Below are 19,717 nucleotides of genomic sequence, written 5' to 3'. Positions count from 1 at the left end.
ATGACATCAAGTGTGAGTTGTGAGGAATCAAACAATGAAAAACGAATCTAAAAAAATCGCTGTATGTAAATAAATATTCCATTTCCTAATCGAGTGAATGTGTTCTATTTTCTAACAAAAAAAGGAAGGAGTTGTAACCCTAACAATTTTATGGGGAAGATGTTTACGCTCTTCAAACGATTACGTAGAACAACGATTTCAAACACAGCTCGTCCAGTTTGTCCCGGGTACCGTTATTACCAAATTAAACATTGGCACGACCACCATACTTTAGAAGTTTCAATGAAGCTACAATAATTTTTATTATGATTTTGTTCACCCATTAATGTTTATGATATCACCTCAGACTCTGTAGAATTAAGGCCAAATATTCATTTCGTTTCTATCGTAACACACTCATACTCACGTGGAATTAAAATCACTCGCTACAAATTGGGTAGCCGTTGTTTCGGGGCTCGATTTCGCCTTTTCCTCAGTCATTTTGTGAACTACTTGGTTGTTCGCCGGATCGTCGAATGGCTGCAAAAAAAGAAAACATCGTACATTAATGAATTTTGTTAGTTTCTTGTTCTAGATAGAATGAAAATATGTTGTATTTGCAATAGAGAAGCTTTCCCAAATTGATGATATATTTTCCAAACCATATATTTGTCCTTCACAAATGCTAACCGTAAATGTCCAAGTTCAAGTGATATTGACTTGAAATGCCACCCGGGCGGATATAAACACGTGAACGACAAAGCCGATTTCAACTTTTTGCAGTGAATACACTCGAAATGAGAAAATGAGAAACCCAGCACATCCTGCCGTGTGTCATAAATTGGAAAAAAATATCTCAATAGTGTTTTTTGCTACTGTTATTGTACTCATCATCGCATCACTCGGTGGAATACAACACAAAAAATGAAGTAGAAACGCGTTTATTTTATTTTTCATTAATTGACAAAACAGATCGCTAAAGGTTACACACTCCGGAAAACTGATTTGAGGTGTCCATCGCAAAATGCAGTTTGCATTTTGGTGGAAGCTTAGTGTTCCATTTCTGTTGAGAAAAAAAAACAAGTTGAAGGAAATTCACGCTGTAGACACTGTTACGCAACGCCCTTGAACTTGTCACTCAAAACACAATCAAAGCGTTATATTTGGCATCGGAGTCTCATAAAAGTACCGATTAAATTGACGCAAATGATTCTGTGTAGTAAAGGTTGGATTTTCGATGGTAAATATCTCCAAAATATTGATCAATTGAACAACTTAGAGGAAGTTGATAATTCAGGTTCAATTTTGCCTGAATTATAAATTTCGAGAGAAGTAAGTTCAATCGCTTATGTTAGAAATTAATCGATGAAAAAAATCAATAACCAGGTCTTGGATAAGTTTCATGTAAGTACGATCGACCAAGAAATGTCTTGGCCAGAAAAAAAATATTGGATTGTTCCAATCATTTCCAATGACGAACTTCATGTTAACTAAAACGTACAAATAAAAATCGTAAAAAACTGTGGTAATGGTAGACTTCCCATTAAACGATAACGATATTCCTATCATAAACGGACTTAAAGTCTCAAGTGTATTAAATTAAATAATTAAATAGTACATCTAGATTTCTTGCTTCTCTGGTCGAATGATTTTTGTAAAGTTAAAAACTGATCATTTCAACTGCACCCCATCTCTCACAAAACACGTGGGCCTCTAGATCCACACACATTTCTATCAGTTGAATTCGAATATATTGAATTTTCCAATTTGAAGAGAACCCAGATATGTTCTCGGTATGCCCTGTACATTTTTTTAAAGAGATGATATTGATCCTATGATGAACATATTGGCTACATTTGGACAACGTATGATTCATGTAGAAATAAGTGTTTACTCCACACAGTGTTTACTATTGCACAAATTGTTTTCACCTTTCGGGTAATACTCCAAACTGTGAGTGTTCTTCCTGAAATTCGTTTACCACCGTGGTTCCTCAAAAGCGACTACACACGATAGAATTCCGCGAACAACTGATCGAAAACATGTATCAATTGCAAACCGAATCAAAAATTGCACCTCGATAGCTGATAGCGATTGAGTAGCTCTGGTAGCTAGTAGTATATATTGGCAGCAATGTTCACAGATACAATGGGCTCCCGCGATTATAGCTCAAGCTATTATCTGTCATCGAGATATCACCCCCGGTACTATAAATAATGTCAATCCGGCGGTCGTCTTACGTACCTGCAGGAATGTTTCAATTTTAATCTTATTCTCTGCAGACTGCGGGGAATGAGCCGAGGCTGCTGAGAAGGCTTCATAAGGCTTTCGAGTGCCATTGAGCCATTGCTCGACCTGGAATTTTTGCGCAGAGTTTGCGTTGGTACAATAAATTCTATTGCGAAGATAGAATCATCTAACTGGCCCATCATTGTATACAGCATAAAACATGCTTCAGTTAGAATCTGCACGCAAGCAATCAGATCTATCTCGGGAGAGATTTGGTAAAACTAAACTGTTCTGGAATCAAAATGAAGCATCATATTGCACTATCTGGAAATAACATCGAAGAAATATTCTGGTTTGGTTACAATTATTTTTTTCAGGCACTCTTCCCTATAAATTTTCTAGTTATTAATTAAATTTATTGATTCGGATTTGCTTGGCACAACTCCCCATGGAACTTTTGGCATGAAATGTGTGAAGAATCCTTCTTTACGTCCATTGTAAAGCTTCCTTGGTACTTCGTTAGAATCTTGACTTCCCAGCGTCCGTTTTGGCCATTATAGATTCAGCGTCCGACTTTGAGAGCGATAAGCTCCACGCAGACGGATTCTCAAAATATTGTATATATATATAGATGGATTGGAATGTTTTTTTTGCGACATCAACTCAATCAAATGAAAGGAACGGGACGCATGTTCGGTATTCAAAATTAACAGTAACAGTAGTTAACAGTAATCGGTAGATTCTAATAACATAGCATGACAAATACGCACCCATGTTTATTTCAATGTACCGTGCTCTTATCGCATGTCACCCACTCAATTCACTATTTAAAAAATCGTTCTACGATAATTGATTACCTTTAGATCAATCATCTATTCGATTTGGTGTGAACTCTAAGAAATCTTATCGATTGCCAGTTTTTTTTCTCTCTCTCTCTCTCTCTCTCTCTCTCTGAAATGGGCTTAATACTGCCTTGAGGAACCTTGAAGCACAGCTCATTGTTTGTATTAGGCAAAAGTCATGATTTTTTATTGTTCGCACAAAGTCACGAGATACATGGTATATGTTATTGTATAATCCTAGAGTTGATATGATGCCGACGATTGAACGGAAGTGTGACGTTTGAGGAGCTTATTCATCTTCATCATCATTTTCCAACAATGAGCGAAGGGTTGCTTAAGTCTTACTTATCGTAAATTGGGCAATTAACTTTGAGGATTAATTTCGATTGTGATTCTCTTGGATAATTTGGATGGCTAAATGACGAACACGCTGAAACAAACACAAATTGTGTTGAGAAAATAGACTACCCATTTTTCATTGAATGACATTAAGGTGCGTTTCGACAATGAAGGGTCTCCCGAATAGAGCGATAGAAATTAAAATTGAGGGGCTTAGAATGCAAGGGGTGTAAGTGACTTGATCGATTTCTCTTCATCAACTTTTTCTTTAGTTAATAACTCAATTGCAAAAACGTTCCAATTTAAGTTTGCTAAAGAATCTGATAGGTGAGGTTCTGACCTATCTTCCACATTGTCAAATACAGCTGGGAATGTATTTGAGGCTAAGCTGTGACCAAAAGAGAGAGTCGATGTAGAGAAATCGATCAAATCAATTACACCCCTTTCATTCTAAGCCCCTCAATTGAAATAAATCGAAGAACTTTCCGTCGGAAATAGAAAAAGAGCTGTCTTTGCTGTTTATGAAAAAGCTGTATTTGATCGATATTCATATTTTGTATATCATTTATATCGTTTATGATTCAAACAAAATATCGTTCAATCGAACACCGTAATTGTTATGCATTGTTGTACACGTGAGCTCCGATTTTCGATGTCCCGGGTCACAATTTCGTTGAAATGGCAGCAATAGTGACTCATATGTCGGCCCTAAGTTTATCAAGACTTACATTTGTTGACACAACGTAGTCCCGAAGTAATCGACTTAATGAGTCACACGAATTCTTTAAACAGTTGTGTGGACCAAATAAATCCATCGTAACGGTTATAGCATTTTTTTAAAGAGAGTTTCTTCGCCTGAAGTTGTTAATTTTCGGAAATTTAAAATCCGAGACAAGTATTAACGGTAACCTTGCGCCCTTCAGCATTTTTGAAAAGGTACGTCCCGATTATCATGAAGTTTGCCAATAAGGAATTGCGGGTTTTTTGTTATACCTTCTGATTATTTTATGCTCATTAGCATTTTAGCTGTAACATAGCCGAATTTTCATTGTGTACATGTCACATGTTTATCATATCTATAAATAGGACATTACACAGTTGCCATTTTTCTGCGTAAGAGTATTCCTTCTATACCATTGGATATGGTACATTTACACAGTAGCCATTTAGGCGTAAGAGTATTCCTTCTGTTCTTCCATTATCAAGTTAGACCATCGTACAGCGGAGACGGAGTTGATATGATCAATGTTGAGTTATTAATAGAACAGCAGCCCGATGTTTCTTGCAGAGCAGAGCAGTTATAAGGATGAATCGAGCTTATTTTGAACGTGGATCGATCTTCATCGCTGATGATTGTTGCGTGGACGTAGTTATTCTGTAACAGCACAAAGATGGTCAATGGGGGCCCTGAGTTTTGAACTCACGATCGATCGCTTACTAAGCGAACGCGCAACCAATGTGACTACGGAGACCCCCGCGGGTTTTCTTCGCGCATCAGAGAATACAAGCACAGTATACCACAGCATATAGGGGAAATCAGGGAAAAACCGACACTATGGGTAAAACCGACACTCCCTGATGTTTTCAGTTAGAAGCAATTTTTTGAAAATTTTCTGATGTCCCCTGTACACACTTGTCATTTCTTACGTTTCGAGGTACCTCACATCTGCGGAAGTCGCTTTGCAAACAATAAAACAGAAAATTTCGCACGTGGAACGTAAGTGTTTAAGTCGGAAAATTGTGGAAAATTCCACACTTTTATGATCTTAATGCATCGTAGATCATTGTTCTATTTAGTTTGTGAGACGGTGGTGTTTTTTTTTTTATCCAAAATATATATTTTTATTAAGGCTCATATGGCGTCAACCTGACGGGGCCGGGAGTTCAATATTTCGACAATGTTTGCCTTATAACTATGTTAGTAATATGTAACCGATTACTCGCGGTTGGCTCGAGGTTAGTATTACAAGTGTTTTCGTAATTGTGATGTTGCTGTCTTCAATGATCTGTACCTGTGCCCGACACGGGATACTTCCTATTGGGATGCAGCTGACCATTAATCAGCAACGCCCCCCTAGTCTGTACCCCATATCTAGCGTGGTGCGTCTTCTCGAGGAATCCAGGATAGAATGGTCACTAGCCGGCGCAATCATCAGCTCGTGTAGAGTTGTCATGAGCGGTACAACCTTTGGCTTTTGTTGAATCATCAGTGGACTGCACAACCTTTGGCCCGTGTATCTGTAAAGAGTGTGTGTATGTATTGCCGCGACTAAGTAAAAGTTTATAGATCGAACAGGAGGGATACGAAACAGGGACACAACGAAGGAAAAATCATTAAACGTTGACATCGGCGTTCCTGAGGAACACGTATAGATGAAGCAGAAGATCAGGATCACGGCTACCTAAGATATCCCGGACGGGGATATCCGATTGTCTGCCTTTTGCTCTCAGTGCTCTAGAGAGCTGAGAGCGAGCAGCATGGAACCGGATACACGACCAGACAATATGCTCGATGTCGTGGTAGCCATCGCCACAATCACAAAGATTGTTTGCTGCGAGCCCAATTCGATAGAGATGCGCGTTTAGGTTGTAGTGATTGGACATAAGCCGAGATATCACGCGAATGAAATCACGACCGACATTCAATCCCTTAAACCAAGCTTTCGTCGAAACCTTAGGGATAATCGTGTGTAACCAACGACCGAACTCATCTTCACTCCACATGCGCTGCCAACTAACGAGTGTGTCCTGACGAGGAATGTGAAAAAATTCGTTATGTGTTGTTGCTTATCAATTCTCGAAAACATTGTTTTGAAATTTCAAGCCCATTAGGGGTAACACCGACACCTTCGGTCAGGATAAAACCGAGACCATTTTTCCTGTGTTTCACAGACAGGGGTTTCACTATTATTTCATATGAAAACTACATTAGAATTATAACATAATCGGCAAAAATATGACAACACTACTCATTATTGTTTGTGTTTGACGTTTGCTCAACGTGAGCACGTAGAATTTACCCGTTCATTAATATTTAAATTTTAATTTAAATCAACAGTTTACTGTGATTGATTGGTAAGTGTTTTGCAGTTGACTATAAAATATAATAAAGTGTAATGTAATTTTCGTTCAAAAAATTACAAAATAAAGTGTCCGAAATTTGATTTAGTGTCCGAAGTTTGATTGTTATTCGCTTCATTTGAAAAGCATTTTATTCGATGATTTTTTAATATTATCAACCAAATAGGTACCAAAGTAGAAAGCTTAAAAGCATATTGAACTTATTTGTTACAAAAATCAACCAAATAATGCCTGGGCAAAAAGTTTAGATCTGTTTTCTGCATCTGCATCCGAAATATGATTCGGAACGGTATTCCTTCGTACAACGCCCATCGGCACATTTCACGTGGATGCTCACCAAAACTGGAATCTTAAAGTGTCCGTTGCCGTTGTGTCTCAAATTCCGAACACTTAAGCTTTGATGGCCATGAAACATTGACTCATATTCCGAACACTTTTGTCTCAAACTCCGAACAGCAAAAATGCAATTTAAAAAAAATCATAACTTTTGAACTACTGGACCGAATGTTACACTTGTAAAAAAAAATGGATTTTGCTTTCGTAATTATTGATTGTACAGGTCGGACTGGATTATCCGGAGTATTGATTTTTTTTTCACTCCGGATAATCGAATCCTCCGGATAATCGAGTCAAAACAGTTTTTTTCTTTATTTGTTTTTTTTTGCATGTATTTTTCGTTTTTTGAAAATAAAAGAGGAATTTGATTTTTATTCCCTTAAAGTCAGAAAACACCTTTCTCACATGAAAAAAATTAATTTATCCAGTTTCTCTCAGGAGGTGATAGACGATCATATTTGATGAAAAAAATCCTCCTACACATATGTTCGAATGTCAACAATGACAGAGTTACAGAATTTGTTTTTTGTTTCGGACTCTGTTGCTTCAAACTGGCTCTATATTAAAAAGTACGCTACGGAAGACGATTCTGATGCTTTCATTTGAAAGATGAGAAAATTTAGTACAGGATATAGTAGTGGAACAACTAAATTAGTGAATTTTAATAACATTTTGGAAGTGAAAGACTTAAAAGTTAATAATTTTTAATGTGTTATTATTAATTTTATCCTTTTATCCTTAGATTTTTTTAATATTAAACTTGTTTCTATCAATTAAAATGAATTTCTTGAACCGCTCCATAATTTGTTCATGAACGCACAACTTCTATCTTTCTTAATTTGGCTGCAATAAACAATTCCTGCTGAAAATTCAAGCAAAATCTTCAAAAATCACGATTTTTACCCCATTGTACATGTAATAGCCACTTAAACTTCACCTTAACGTTGAAAGGTTACACTTCTTCATGAAATAAGCCATATTTGAAATATAAAAAAAATTCCCAAACTGAATATAATCGAATCACATATAATCGAGTCTGTATATAACCGAGTCTAACCTGTACTGTGTTCTATTAGTCAAAACATTTCATTTGATACCAATATTGAGGGGATTGCAAAAAATACATAGTCGACCATTTTGTGACGGCGACCTTTTCGAATTTATGTTGTTCATAGTGTAGTGTATTCTCCAAATCAAGCCATTCAGCCATTTTTTGGCGGCGGTCAAATTGAATTTTACAAGATCATGGAATACGCAGTTTTATAATGACAGTGGAATTAAATGTATGTGTAAAATTTCAGATCAATCATTCAACAGGGACGGGGTCAATTTTCTATTAATGTGGGACAACCCAACAAACATTTAAACATACATAGAAACAGGTCAAGCTGAATGAAACCATTCAAAAAAGTAATTAGTTGTTTGGGGATCTTGAAATTGGATTTTTCATTATCTGCTATGTTCTATTAGTCGAGAGCTTTCTGTTGATACATTTTTGGCCATTTTTCATGAATTACTGTGTTCTACAAGTCAAGCCTTTTCATTTGATACCCATATTGATGGGGTTCTGAGAAAATAGGCAATCCGTCATCTTGTAGTGGCCGCCATCTTAGATTTGCATGTTTCATAAATATCTGTATTTTACTAGTCGAGCCCTTTCATTTGATACCCATATTGATGGGGTTGTGAAAAAATATATATGGCGCCATCTTGCGGTGGCGTTCATTTTGGATTTGCATTTTTCATAAATAACTGTGTTCTACTAGTCAAGCCCTTTCATTTGATACCCATATAGATGGGGTTCTGAGAAAATATGAAATCCGCCATTTTGTAGTGGCCGCCATCTTGGATTTGAATTTTTCATAAATAACTTTGTTCTACTAGTCGAGCCCTTTCATTTGATACCCATATTGATGGGGTTCTGAGAAAATATGAAATCCGCCATATTGTAGCGGCAGCCATCTTGGATTTTCATTTTTCATAAATAACTGCATTCTACTAGTCAAGCCCTTTCTTTTGATACCCATATTAGCTATTCAATATAGAATTATTACACCAATTATTCAAAATTTCCGAAAATCAAAAATAAAATACTCCGGATAATCGAGTCTAAAATTCCGGATAATCGAATCCCGGATGATCGAGTCTCCGGATAATCGAGTCCGACCTGTATTTGTTTTTTATAGTTTACATGGTTTCGCAATATCGGTAGCGGTATTGATATTAAAATGAAGTATATAATCCGAAGAATGTCAGGGTTCTGATTATTACAATATTTTTAACATTAAAGTTCAGTAAATTCACATTGAAGAATGAAGTGTTCGCAATTTGAACTAATCGTAGAAACTTGATTTATATTCCGAACACTAATTTAAATGAAGAACATATTTTAAATGAAGATTTATGCGTAAAATATAATTTTTTTCATCCATTTATTGTAGATTCTTACAATTTCTTGCACTCAACATGAAAACAACAAACAAAATAGTAGAAAAAACTACAAAAAAAAAATTAACAATGCTTCTTTTTCACAGATTTGCTAACGCAAACATTTTAACATTGGTTTTGACCGTCACTTTTTTGCAAATGCTTAATATTATAAATTATGTATCGTTATCTGTAATTGATGTTAAAATGAAGGCTATAACCCAAAGAATTTCAGGGTATTGATTATTCAATTATTTATACCATTAAAGTTCAGTAAATTTACATTCGAAAATGAAGTGTTCGGAATTTGAATCGTGCGTAGAAACTTGATTCATATTCCGAACACTACTTCAATATTAATTTTAATCAAGATTTCTGCATAAAATATCATTTTTTTCAACCATATGATATTATAAATTATAGGCTGTATCAATACCTGTAAATGATGTCAAAGTGAAGCCTATACCTCGAAGAATGTGTGTTTTTATTATTCAATTATTTATAACATAAAAGTTTAGTAAATTTACATTAAAAAATTAAGTGTTCGGAATTTGAGACTATTCGGAATATGAGACAAAACGAGTTTTTTTTGCATCTTTCGATACCAGGCACTTGCCAGATGGCAAAATTAACGGAACGCAAATAATCTCGGGAGTTGGTTATACCCTACTATTCCCAAAGTTTCGACGTTGGTTAATGATTTCAAATGTTGATAGAAATTTTATTGGAATGATATTCAGAGAGATGTTCAATCGTTCACGCTCAATGCACATCTTTATCGTGTAGATCTTCCTACTAACATTTCATGGTATTTTGATCAAGGACACAGTGATATTGAATTCGTTGTTTGGTCATGTAGCGAATTTTGTTATGAAAAATCTTAACTGATTGCGGTTCGTCATAGTTCGTAATAGCTCAGTTAGTCGCGATCTTTATATTTTGTTTCCCATATCTGTCTCTCTTTGGAATACTACATCAAGCTTCCGTTCATGTCTCTAAGCACAGACTCTTTTACTTTTTTTAAATTTTGGCAGAATGATTAGACAAAAATAATACGAAAAAAAATTCGAGTCTTCTCAAAAAAAATTATTTGTTCCATTCACTTCCAAATAAAATGCGCTCAAAAGTTCTTCAAACATAGTTCCCATAGAATTAATCTATTAGCTACTATCTACCTATTATAAAATGAATGTCTCGATATCAATGACGAATCAGCAATATACCAGTGTTAAACCGAGAGTAGACATTCTAATGGCGGCTCGACACTGTCTTCGGCAGCACCTGTTACACGCAATATACGAAAAAGGAGAAAAAACGATGCAAAAACGGCAAAAAAAGGTAACACCAATTGCTCTACCGTTTTCAGCACCGCCATCGTCACCGTCAACGAAGCGAAATCAGTTCAAGATCAATGGCATCCCCTCCCGCGCAATCGTCGTCTCAGATCTACCTCTGCAATCTACTGTTAAACCCACCCATCGAAAGCACGCCTCTTCTAAATTGTATGACATTATCGGGTTTTGTTTTGCTATGGAACTGGTTTTTAGAGTACAGCGGCAATCCTTTCTAATTTATCGACTTCTACGACGAATGTGACTCATTTACATGCGAACCTTGAACGTGAACTCTATCCAATTCGAACAGCTGATTATCTTCGATAGTCATTAGATAATCGTCTGTTTTGCAGCCTCTTTTCCCCTTTTTTGCATTTTCCAAAATCATAATAATTTTTATAGGTAAAGCCTATTCTTCCTTATGAACATCCATTCAGAAGCTTCGCAGGGTAGTGCAGAGGAATGAGTGAATCGTACGATTCTTCAATCACCATAATTAGGCAAGTACACGAATCAACCGGTTTGTAGTATAGCCCATAACCGAAGATGAGATGCATTCGAATTAATCTTTGGCCAGAAACATCAAATGTCTATAGCCCAAAAGGGAATTCAGTGAACGTTTTGCACTGGAGACGAGCCTCCAACTCAAGGTTGTCAATCATGGGCCTGGGAAGAATTTTTTCTCTCCAGCGGGGTTCGCTTTCATCAAACGACAGCCGAAACCTGTTGAACTACTGCAATTACCGAGCGGTGTATGCTTTGTTGGTCAATCTTCTTTGATCGATAACACGCGGCTCGAAACCCCAATACTGGTTCGAGATGGCACAGGGCAGCACCGCTGGCTGTTTTCGAGTGACGTCGTATATGTGGTCCGAATGCTACAGTTATGCATGGGTTTCCGTGGTAGAGATCGGTGCAATTGCATATCATTATGCTTGTCATTATCCTTGTGTATAGTGGTTGCTTCATGAATGAGTTTGTACACTCATTCTTCGGAAATGGAATTTTCCACTGCATTTTGTGTTGGGTCGAAATCGGAATACCATATTGAGTTATCAATAAGAAGAAGGTAACCGACACTAATTGCTGTTGACATTAACCAGTACTCGAGTCAGTTGGTCAGTTGGAAAACGACGACGACGTCGTGGAAAGCATCAGCCAGCGTTTCTTCAATTCGAATCACCGATGAGTGACACACGCAGCCGGACTCGACTGCCATAGATTACAAAGCCAGATAATCGTCGCTCGTTAAGGAGGTGCGTGTCCTTGGGTGGCATAAATCGATCGTTCGATCGGTGAGTAGGTGGGAATCAATCGATTAGCTGCGGCAATTTATGTCGTGTGAGAAAGTTAACTGCGCAGTATATTACCGCTATAGGGCCCACCTGTGAGATTGAGAGCGCTACCCTTTGAGAAAGCACGTGCTGTGCAAATCACGTTTAGTCTCATCGTAGAGCTAACGCAGTTTACGCGGCGAATGATGTAAATGTTCATAGCTCGATACGACATAAATTAGTGTCAATCTAGTTTTTGGCATAATTAAATGCAAATCGTACCTCAGTGCTCGCATAAATTACGCAGCTTGAGAAATAGAAGAGATGGATTTGCGTAGTTGTGCGATGAAAGTTTCTAAGAATATTTGATAACCCAATGCGATGAAACTCAACTGAGCTAGAAACAATATTTCTCCTTTCCGTCTGAGTTATTATCTATTTGAATGTGAACTGTATATCATATGCCCAATATATAAAATATCATCTAACTAAACCTCAAAACGCTATCTGAAACCTAAAATTTTATACAACGTTTCATTTAAAGCCATTCGAATAGCTCAAAATTCGGAAAGAGACATAAAAAAGCCACAGAATGCCGAATCAAGTGGATATGGCGAATGATTTTGAACATTGATTTGAACACTGATATGTATATTTCTGTTTTACATAACATGGTCAGAAATTAACCATGTTATGTAAAAAACCTCAGTTTTCAAGAGAGAATATTAAAAAAATGGCGCCCACCATATTTTAACATCAAAGCTATAGAAAACAAATACAATCGATAATTACGAAAACAAAATCCAATTTTTTCGCATGTGTTATATTTTTTTCAGACTAACTCATTAGTCTCAATTTGATATGTCGAACATCCCAATCGGTTCAGTAGTTCAAAAGTTGAGAATTAAAAATTAGGTCTAAGAATGTCTAAGAGAAAAAACTTGATTTTTCGAACCATCGGTTCACTTTGAGAAATCATAACTCACAAACAAAACGAAAAGCCTCTCTGATTTTTGAATATGTTATGTAAAAAAACATCGGCTTTTAAGAAAAAAATGATTATTAAAAAATATAGAGCCCTCTATCTTTCACCGAGTACACGTTTGAAAACAAATACTATCAATAATTACGAAAACCAAATCCATTTTTTGTAACAGCTCATTTCCTTTAATTTGATATGCGAATCATTTGAACCGGTCGAGTAGTTCAAAAGCTGAACAAAAATTTTTCAAAAAAGGCATTTTTGGAAAAAGTGAAAAAAATGATTTTTTAACCACCCTAAAATGGAAAGGGGCATCCTAATAATAGAATAATGAAAAACGGGTCTAACATTTTGTGATAAGGAACAAAATTATCACTTTTCATGGAAATCCAAGAACCATTATATCGATTTGGCATGGAATGGCTGTATAGACACTAATCCCATTAACAAGTAAGTTCATTGATCGGACTTCCAGATTTCTGCTGGACCCAGAGTCACTCTTCGTAAGTATTCTTGTTTGAAAATCTCCATAGCCGAAATGGTTGCACGTCTGTTACTAATTGAACAATAGTGGGTTGAATTTCAGGACTCTTCCTTGATTGATTGGCCTTTTTCAAGCACCATTATTCCACATCTCATAACCACATCAATCTTTTTTTGGCACCGCATGGAAACAACAACTTGCACGTATCAAATATCATGCTACATGTTACTCAGTATTGTCTCAGTGGAATAGACATAGTTCGTACAACGTAAACCAACCAGCACCAAACAAGCGTTCAACATAGCATGCATATAGAGCCATACATTGGTGGCTTGAAGCGACTAAGAATATAAACATTTCTCATCATTTTGCGCTATTTTCAAAAGAAACGCTTCTGTTAATATTACTGGCCTAGAAAGAGTTGCATTACTCTCTCATGCTCGAGATAAGCGCAGCTGTTATTCTTAGTGGAGAAAGTTTTGCTACTGGCAAACAAAACCCAATCACATAAAAAATCTAGAACGATATTTACTTTCTTGATGACTATATAAACGAAATAAATTCTGTCTGTTAATTTCAATAATCTCGAAAAGAGTTGATAGCTTGCGTCCACAGCTCAATCCGAAACGAGAACATGTGAAGACACAAAACAAGGAAGAACAAATGATGTTCATTGCTTCGTATCTAGAACGATACTGAAAGTTTGCTTCAGCGAGATCCAATATTTATGCTCGTTTTTAATATTCTTCTTTTCTTTGTTCACGGAGACTTTAAATCATTCCTCTTCAATGCTCGCCGACAATTTGTTCGCATCAAAAATAGTTATTGACATTAACTTTATTTCATAAAAACGTTGCAACGAAGCTATTTGTTTAGAATACGGCTAGTTTCTGGTAGAATTTTCTGATTCTGAATTAATCGAGTAGTTGAGTAGTTTTTATTTAAATATTTAAAAATCCGTTTCCGTTTGTGAATGTTGTCTACCGCCATTTCGCTCTAAAACTTTGTTTATCTCGCTTCAACACTTGTCTAACTAAACTCCTTCAACTTAATTTCCGGTCTATTAGTGCCGTTTTCAACTAACCGGATGCCACCATGTTCTATATTCGATCTCTGCTGTTATAGTCCTTTCACTCAATACCCATATCGAAATATATCGAAATACCCAATATTCAAATGAAACACCAATCTCTGCATAATTAGAGAACTAATCAAGTAAATGGAATGCAATTTGGCATGTGGAGGTTTCAGGAGGTAAGAAATGTTTCTATGGTAGTTCGGTAATCCTCCATACAACTGCTGCTGCCATACAAGGCTGCCATACAACTAAAACACAAATTTCTGCATAGCTCGAGTAATTCGAAACTTCTCCTCTCTTTCTAAGAGAGGGATGGGTTGCATAACACGCATAACCCTCTCTAAGAAGATGGCTGCATAACTCGAGGACTAATCAAGTAAACGGAACCAAATTTGGTATGTGAAGGTTCAATTCAAGCGGAATTCAAGAATTAATAGAGCAAATGGACCCAAAATTGGGATTTAAGGATATATAAGTACCAGAAATGTAATGTAAATCCTCTAGAAGGAGAAGGAGGGTCCCATAAAAATATTACAAATATTTCAACCAACCATATTAACAACTAAACATGACAATTGAAAATTTTCGCAAAAACGGAAAAAACCAAAAATTGAATTCCCAAATGTTCTAAAATTACATCTTGCTAAGCGTTTCTAGTTCATTTGATGTTTGCGCTAACGAAATTAATCTTTGTTCGAAAGCAGAAATGGTTTTCAGGTGAAAAAAAAAAGGCGCTCTTATATTTTTTAACTGTATAAATAAAAATGAATCGCCAAATGTGTTGGTAAGAGGAAAACTCGAGAAAGGAACTCAGTTCAGACTCGATTATTTACAGAGTCGATTATATGTGATTCGATTATATACAATTTTGGACTCGATTATGTACAGTTTGAAACAAAAAATTGAATTTTTATATTTGAAATGTGACTTATTTCAAGAAAAAATGTAACCTTTCAATGTTGAGGTGAAATATTTAAGTGGCTGTTTTGAGTACAGTGCACAATGGTGCAGGAAATGCATTTAAGTGGAAATTGGCATTTAGAGCTAGACAGTTATTCTCTAGACAAAAACTGTCTTAGACAAAGTTGTTACATATAATAGAGCGCTCATTTTTATGTTTTCAAAAATAGGGTGACCAAACTTTTCGATGAAATACAAAATATAACTTTCTTATCTTTATAGATAGAGGTAAACATAGTTCGACAATGCTGTAGTCCCAGTTATTTGAGACATCTTTGTAGAACAAAGTTTTTTTTTCTATCTCTTGAAATAACCGATATAGCGTCTTTTTTGTATGTAGAATTTGAAATATGAAAGAAAACAGTTTTTTTCATGGTGACCCTAACGTAACTTAGAAAAAAGGCGCTATATCGGTTATTTCAAGAGATAGAAAAAAACTTTGTTCTACAAAGATGTCTCGAATAACTGGTACTACACCATTGTCGAACTATATTTACCTCTATCTATAAAGATAAGAAAGTTATATTTTGTACTTCATCGACAATTTTTGTCACACTATTTTTGATAAAATAAAAATGAGCGCTCTATCATATGTAACAATTTTGTCTCAGATAGTTTTTGTCTAGAGAATAACTGTCGAGCTCTAAATGCTAATTTACATTTAAATGCATCTCCTGGACCATTGTGCAGTGGGGTGAAAATCGTGATTTTTGAAGGTTTTGCTCGAATTTTCACCAGGAATTGTTTATATCGATATTGCAGCCAAATTAAGAAGTATAGAAGTTGAGTGTCAAAGAACAAATTGTAGAGCGGTTAGAGAGCTTTAATTTAATTGATAGAAACATTCAAGTTGATTATAAATTTTTAGGATAAGATCGATAGCAACACATAAAACATTATTATCTTTTAAGTTTTCCACTTCCAAAATGTTACCAAAATCCACTAATTTAGATTTTCCAATACTATATCCTGTACAAAATGTCCTCATATTTCAAATGAAAGCTACAGAATCGTCTTCCGTAGTGTACTTTTTAATGTAGAGCCAGTTTGAGGCAACAGAGCCCGGAACAAAAAAAAATCTATAACTCTGTCATTGCTGAAATTCGAACATAGGCGTATATGGATTTTTTTCATCAAATATGTGTTTTCTGACCTAAAGGGGATGAATCAAAAATCAAAAAAAAAAAAAATCAATCAATTTTATACTCAAAAAAAACGAAAAATACATGCATAAAAAACGAATAAAAAAATTTTTTTTTGACTCGATTATATAGGGGAGAGTGAGGCAAGTTGGCGAGGGAGGCAAGATGACGAATCGGTAATTTGACCCGTTGTAATGAAGGTAGCGCCACCTACTGTTTTACTGAAGATGCATCATAACAAGGCCAAACTTTGTACTCGGTAACTCTGCCGAAAACGTTATCACAAAAAAGTGAAAAATAAAAATGAGAAAAATCGTGGTTTTGTTATTTTTTTCCGTTTTTTCAAATTTCATTATCCACTTTATGAGAAAAGTTAAAATTTCAAAATAATCTTATACATGATAAAGGTACTCTATTGTACGTAATCTGTTTGTTTCCGGCGATCATGAATTTTTTCAGCTAATTTAAAATTTATTGAAAAAGTAGCTTTGGGGGCAAGTTGGCGAACTGCAACATAATGTTAATTTTTGGTTTTTTATTGCAGATGGTTAGAGCTTATAAGCGAAAAAGAGACCAATATTGGTCGGACACCAGTTTGGAGAATGTTATGAAAGCTATAGAAGAAGGTTTGTTTGTTCTGGGTGTGCCAGAACCAACTTTGAGATGCTATCCAGATATCCAGACATGGAGGTTAGATTTTCAATTCAGCATTTGCGTTTCCATGTTCTTTATGCAAGAAATATTAAATCTGTATCAATTTCAGGATACGTCGTCCAATAAAGACCGCTTTAAAGCCATATTCAGGTCCAGCTTCGAAGATTTGCCTATTCGTTTGCGGTAAAAATGGCGTAGAGTATCCTTTCAAAGGAACATGCGCTGGACGGACATAGGTTGAAATGTTTATGAAGGCTCATAAGCTATCTTTGAGAAAGCCAGAAAATACTGGCGTTCAATGAAAAAAATTGTGACTTATTTTTTCGAACTTTGGAAGACATATGAGCTCAGTATCGTTTTCCTGCGTGTGACATTTACAGTGTTAATGAAAATGGCATTTCCACTGTTCCAACCAAGGATAAATAAATAATTGTTATTACATTTTGTTGATTTTTAGGTGACCAAACCGTATTCGCCAATTTGCCTCCAGGCATTCGCCATCTTGCCTCCACGTGGAGGTAAGATGGCGAATTCGAAGCTTTTTGCGCAAAACTTTTGGGTGGACAAGTTTTTTAGTTTTTTTGCCTATCCAATAGATAATATGATAGAAAACACTTCAGGCTATATGAATCAGCATCAACATTAAAAAAAAGAATTCCAAGATCCAGGGCTCGCCAAAGCTTAACGTCGCCAACTTGCCTCCCTCTCCCCTACAGGATTCGATTATATACAGTGAAAATTTATTTATTTATCACCGTCTCGAATTGTTTGTAATTCCACAGACTGAAATCAGAAACTGTGTAGAATCGAGTCCGTCCTGTAGTCCGATTTGAGCTGTCTTCTCTTTATTACATTTTTTGTATAAGACGTGTATTCTACGTATCGTAGAGATATGTTATTTGCAGGTAATTGAAGAATCTTGAACGAGAATTGTGTCTGATAATAATTTTATATTATAATTGTAAAATAATTGTAAAATTGTAAAAAAGGAAATTATAAAGGGTCATTTAGAAGATCAATAATTGAGTATTTCTGTGATTGGTTCCATGAACGTTCGTTTAGTATAAAAACGTGAATGTTTGAAAGTATTGATAACAGAAAATCAATTTGGGGCGGGACGAAGTTTACTGGGTTAGTTAGTAACTCTTAAATTGACTGACTTAGAGAAATTTTGCCAAATTTACTCAGGGTTAGAAAAAAGTTTTTTTTAATTCAAATTGCTCAACACAGGTGTCTTTAGAAGATTTTTAGAACTTTGGAAAACGTAATTCTTCACGCTGAAACATCGCTCAGCTCTCTAGAGCACTGAGAGCACAAGGCAGACAATCGGATACCCCCGTCCGGGATATCTTAGGTAGCTAGGATCCTAATCTTCTGCTTCATCTATACTTGTTCCTCAGAAACGCCGATGTCAACGTTTAATGATGTTTCCTTCGTTGTGTCCCTGTTTCATATCCCTCCTATCCGATCGATAAACTTTTACTTAGTCGCGGCAATACATACACACACTCTTTACAGATGCACGGGCCGAAGGTTGTGCAGTCCACTGATCATTCAACAAGAGCCAAAGGTTGTACCGCTCATGACAACTCTACACGAGCTGATGATTGCGCCGGCTAGTGACCATTCTATCCTGGATTCCTCGAGTCGAGAAAGACGCACCACGCTAGATATGGGGTACAGACTAGGGGGTCGTTGCTGATTAATGGTCAGCTGCATCCCAATAGGAAGTATCCCGTGTCGGGCACACTTACAGAGCATCGAAGACTGCAACATACCAATTATGAGAACACTTGTAATACTAACCTCGAGCCAACCGCGAGTAATCGGTTACATATTACTAACATAGTTGTAAGACAAAAATTGTCAAAATATTGGACTCCCGGCCCCGTCAGGCTAACGCCACATGTGCCTTAATAAAATATATATTTTGGAAAAAAAAACGCTGAAATCGATGTGGTTCAACGGGAAAATTGTACTCGAAGCCAAGAACATCGCAGAGAAGAAATGAATGTATATGGTAATCAAATGTTTCAGAGTGAAATGTTTCGTTTTCTATAGTTCTAAAAGTCATCTGAAGACGTATGTGTTAAGAAATTTGAATTGATCAATAACAGAGTGAAAAAACCGGTTTTTGCGATTCACCCTTCGTTAATTTGGCAAAATTGCTCTAAATCAGTCAATTTATGAGTTACAAAATTTTTGGCGTGGGACTACGTCTTACATTAAGGGTGTCAAATCAGAAAACAGGTCACGTTTTTATGAAATAAAGTTAACGTTAAAAACTATTTTTGCTCCGAACGGATTTTAACGATTTGCATACCAATCGAATCGGAAATTTTCTGAGATTTGTTTGATATGCTATACATTACAATCCCATAGTCTGTATATGGTTTTAATTGATGAAAATTAAAAGCATTCATATTTCCCCATACATTTGTTCTGTCCATATGTGTGCTTTTCCGAACAGAGCTGTCAATAACGGGTCACTTATGCAGCCGCTAGAATAGAAACAACGAAGGGGCGAAAAGCGAATAGAGAATATTTGGGAAGTAAACTCCACCCTTGCATAGTGA

The 19,717-nt window shown here is 36.0% G+C and overlaps 1 protein-coding gene across 2 annotated transcripts in view; it reads right to left on the bottom strand.

The window, feature by feature from the left end:
• Positions 1 to 19,717, bottom strand: part of LOC129767665 (proton-coupled amino acid transporter-like protein pathetic) — a 71,509-nt gene that overhangs the window by 31,146 nt on the left and 20,646 nt on the right. The window contains exons 1-2 of one of the 2 annotated variants that reach the window (XM_055768786.1): positions 1,911 to 2,018; positions 407 to 519 (exon numbers count right to left, since the gene is read on the bottom strand). In XM_055768786.1, coding sequence (XP_055624761.1) covers positions 407 to 480 — 74 coding nt within the window. In that variant the 5' untranslated portion in view covers positions 481 to 519; positions 1,911 to 2,018. Of the gene's footprint in view, positions 1 to 406; positions 520 to 1,910; positions 2,019 to 19,717 lie in introns of those variants that run through there. The other variant, XM_055768785.1, reaches the window with a different exon arrangement.

Source organism: Toxorhynchites rutilus, chromosome 2 (genome assembly GCF_029784135.1).
Source record: "Toxorhynchites rutilus septentrionalis strain SRP chromosome 2, ASM2978413v1, whole genome shotgun sequence".
NCBI classification, from domain to species: domain Eukaryota; kingdom Metazoa; phylum Arthropoda; class Insecta; order Diptera; family Culicidae; genus Toxorhynchites; species Toxorhynchites rutilus.
The sequence above is the reverse complement of the archived record's forward strand: the minus strand, read 5'-3'. Positions and strand labels throughout refer to the sequence as shown.